Source organism: Octopus bimaculoides, chromosome 8 (genome assembly GCF_001194135.2).
Source record: "Octopus bimaculoides isolate UCB-OBI-ISO-001 chromosome 8, ASM119413v2, whole genome shotgun sequence".
NCBI classification, from domain to species: Eukaryota; Metazoa; Mollusca; class Cephalopoda; order Octopoda; family Octopodidae; genus Octopus; species Octopus bimaculoides.
This window is the reverse complement of record NC_068988.1, coordinates 29,963,110-29,966,921: the sequence shown is the minus strand read 5'-3', so window position 1 is coordinate 29,966,921 and position 3,812 is coordinate 29,963,110. Positions and strand designations below refer to the sequence as shown.

Genomic DNA, 3,812 nt, shown 5'->3' with positions numbered 1-3,812 from the left:
TTAGGGTTAGGTTTGGGGGGTTTTAGGGTTAAGGTTACAGAAAAAAGTGAAAAATGAAGAAATTGGGGGTGGGGGTGGGTTGCAAAAAAAATTCAAAATTCCGATTTTTGCAATTTTCCGGAATCTCCGTATCCGAAAACGTGGGTTTTTGGAAAAAAAAAATTGTAAAAAAACAATAATTTACGAGAAAATGGGGTGGGGTAGGAGGAAGTCTTTCCCTTGTTTCTTAGAACGATATAGAAAAACAAGTTCCCCCAAATTTTAATTTGTAATATTAATTGCCCTGACTTCAGAACCCTTTCCTTTTCCCATGGCGAATGGGACTTCGAAGGAGAACTGTTCAACACAATATCTTCAATGTTTGTACCTTATTCCCTCAGAGACTAGCATTGACTTTAAAACGGACTCGAAATAAACAGATTACAAATTCACGACCACAGATCATAAGGCAGGTGATTATGCAAGTCTCAGGAGTGAAATCCCGAGGGGGTCTGAACAGCATCCTTATCACAAATAGCAACTAAAATTCAACATAACTGAAAAGTGGGAATTCCTATAAACTGAACGCCCAGAAGAGTGAAATACAGCAACGAGAAAGAGAGAGAGAAAGAGAGTGTGTGTGGATTGTATATTACTGTATATACCCGTATTTGATGGCAAAAAAGACGCACTGAGCATATTAGACGCACCTCAAATTCAGTAGCGCGTATTTAGAGTGAAAAATGTTTTTTGTGCATTAAAGCATGTAATATGAGTCTCATTTTGAATAGGACCCAGGGTCATATTTTGAGACGTTTAATTAGGAACCCCCCACCCCATAAAACACAGGTGTGTCTTATCTACCATCATATACGGGTATGCATGCACTCAGATGTGTAAATATAGTCCAATCCTTCTTCTCTCAAGATGATCTCAACAGTTTATTTGTATTTATTTTCAGTTTCACTGTTTCTCTTTATTAGTAATGTTTACTTAAGTTGTCCAAGAATTACAATTAGTCATTAATCTACATCATCGTATGAAACTTTCCTTTTACATCTCTGGTAAGCTGGACAAATCTACAACAAAATGTGTCCTCGTTCCTCTAAATCAAGAGCATATAGCCATAAAAGATATGTAAAAATATGATACAAAGTATTTATAAAATATATTTATGACGTAACACGAGACGAACATAAACTTTGACAGTAAAATCCTTTTGATCAGGTTTCGTTCATAGAATACTCATTTCCTGACAGCCAACGGTACAAATCTAAGAACCGGTTTTAACAGCACCACATAACACCCTAGTGCCTTTAGTAGAGGCCATTCTGTTGCAAGTGTGAGTGAAGATTCCTTATTCTTTTCTCTCCAACAAGTATCGAAGTCCCTTTAAAAAGTTCACTGGGTATTGCCCTCCTCTTTTAACTAACCACGAAAAACAAGGCATTATCTCCACACACGTATTCCACCCCGATTGTGTTTACACTTCTTATATAACTTTCAAGAAAATATGTAATTTTTAGTGAAATTTAATGTATCAAAATAATAATAATAATAATACGTAAGAAATTTAATGTGCCCCCAAAAATTGGTGGTCGCGCACAAATACATACTGACACACATCACATATCATACAATATGTTCAAAACGAAACTTAAGATTTCGTGCGTGTGCGCGTTGACCAATTATTTTTATATATTAAATTCTGATATAGTTATCAACACTATCTGAAAGCTATTTGCAGAAAATTTCATTAAAAAAAATATTCAATTTTCTGAAAGTTGTGATGAAACACTTGCATGGGTATACCATAAAACGAGGTGTGGTATACTCATAAATACAACGAAATACCTGCACCAAAATCTGAATTTATGTTACAGGAACTGACTGACAGTCCATTCCAGTACCGTTTCACAAACATCACGAAATATCTCATCTCTTATATTTTATAAATCGGAGGCTTCAATGTTGATAACAGAAGTCCTGTAGAGCAGCACACAAGACACGAGGACCACGGACTTACGAACACATAGGGTCTTAGTAAGGTACTACTTAAAAACGAAGGTCCCAACGCATCTACGTAACCCTAGAACTGACCCTAACCCTAAAACTAACCCTATCGAGCGTGCACTGTAAAAACATCGTTACGTAGATGTATCGGGGCTGCTGTATTTAAGCGGGACCTCTGTATTTAAGTAGCGCCTTTAGTAAAACTAACCTTTCCCTTCTTCCTTTCTAAAGTTTATGTTAGGGATCATATTTCCCAAGATAATCATGTTAAGTAGTTTCACTTCAGTTTTGATAATCTGGTTTAGATGATTTTGATAACTGCTACATTCAGAAAGGGATTATCTGGGATTCGGACAAGTAACTTGAATTATTTATTATTTCTTTTGTAATGCATGCACACACACATACACACACACCATACACTTTATTTCTACCTTTATACACTGATGCATGTATGTATACAATATCTATAAGTATTATCCGTTTAAAAGTTGTAAATGTTTGCAAGATAACGAAGTCCGGCCTGTTGCCGGACAACAAACAAACAACGAAATTCTTCGAATTTTGGAAACAATGAAATGTAAAATGCCTTACCTTCCAAACATGTTTCCCGGTAAACGCAATCACAGCCGTATCCATTATCCGTTCGAATGCAGATACACCCTTTGTCACAGATCGAAGGTTTTTTGCATGTTTCATCATCACCATCATCCATATCTATTCCACCGACAACTTCGGCACGGACTGGAATACAAGAACAATTTCCATAGATCACATTCCGAACGAATCCCTTGAAACGTTTGGAATATTTCGCTTCTGGATTGGACACTTTACTATTGTCAAGCTCCTGCATACCTCCGAAATATACATAGTTATGGATCTTTTCCGAACCGAACAAGAAGTCAGTTCCTTCGAAGCGCATATGTTCCGTGGTCTGGTCAACCGTGAAACTAGTGATTTCACTGTTTCGCTTGACCGTAACACTGTGCCATTGATTGTCATGAAACGGTCCAACTATTTTCACAGTTTGGGACACATCGGGCTGATTGGAAATTTTAATAGTCAATGATATAATTCCTTCCTCCAGATTGATCTGAAAGAAGTCCATTACTCCATTGTCATCTGTGTACATGAGAAGAGCGGATTGTTGAGAAGTTTTGAAACTAAAAGACAAACTGGAATTTAAACATATATTCCAAAGCGAGAATTGGGCATAAGATGTCTCGGTGCCCAGTAAATATACACTAGATACTAATGGGCAAAAACATAGAATCACTAGCCCCACTAGTGTCAATCGATTAGTTTGATTAGCCATTGTAGGGCTTTTTTTTTTGTGGGTGATAATTTCCTTGTTTAAAGTTTCACCAACTCAATCAAAACATGCTTAGATCATTAGAAGTTCGTCCCGCCAGTAGTGGGTCGATACCTGTGCGAGGAAACAAAAACCAAACGAATGGTAACAACTATAACAAGGTGAATCCGTAGATTTCGTTGTTGGTATATTTATATATCTCCTTAGATAGTTTTTCCTTTTAAAATATGTATGAAAGACTGGAAGATCCAAGAATGTAGATTCTGTTTGTTTATTTATATATGTTCCTGTGTTCAATAAACTCACTTTTGTAAATATCAGTACCTGAAAAGAATAAATTCGAAGTTTTAGGAATAACGTATTAACAGAGAAAAATACAAAATAAAACAGTAGAACTGAAAACACTCTTTTAGATTTAGCATTCTCATATTATCATCATGAGGGTATATGATAGCATATATATTATACATAAAAAGGGTAGAAAATGCTTGAAATATTTGTATATATA

General features: G+C 35.9%; 1 protein-coding gene across 4 annotated transcripts in view; it reads right to left on the bottom strand.

Annotated features, from left to right (window-relative positions):
* LOC106882798 (neurexin-1a) overlaps window positions 1-3,812 on the bottom strand; it is a 443,081-nt gene that overhangs the window by 436,775 nt on the left and 2,494 nt on the right. For all 4 annotated transcript variants that reach the window (XM_052970029.1, XM_052970028.1, XM_052970030.1 and 1 more), the window contains exon 2: window positions 2,587-3,628. In XM_052970029.1, the coding sequence (XP_052825989.1) occupies window positions 2,587-3,307 (721 nt within the window). In that variant the 5' untranslated portion in view covers window positions 3,308-3,628. The remainder of the gene's footprint in view (window positions 1-2,586; window positions 3,629-3,812) is intronic.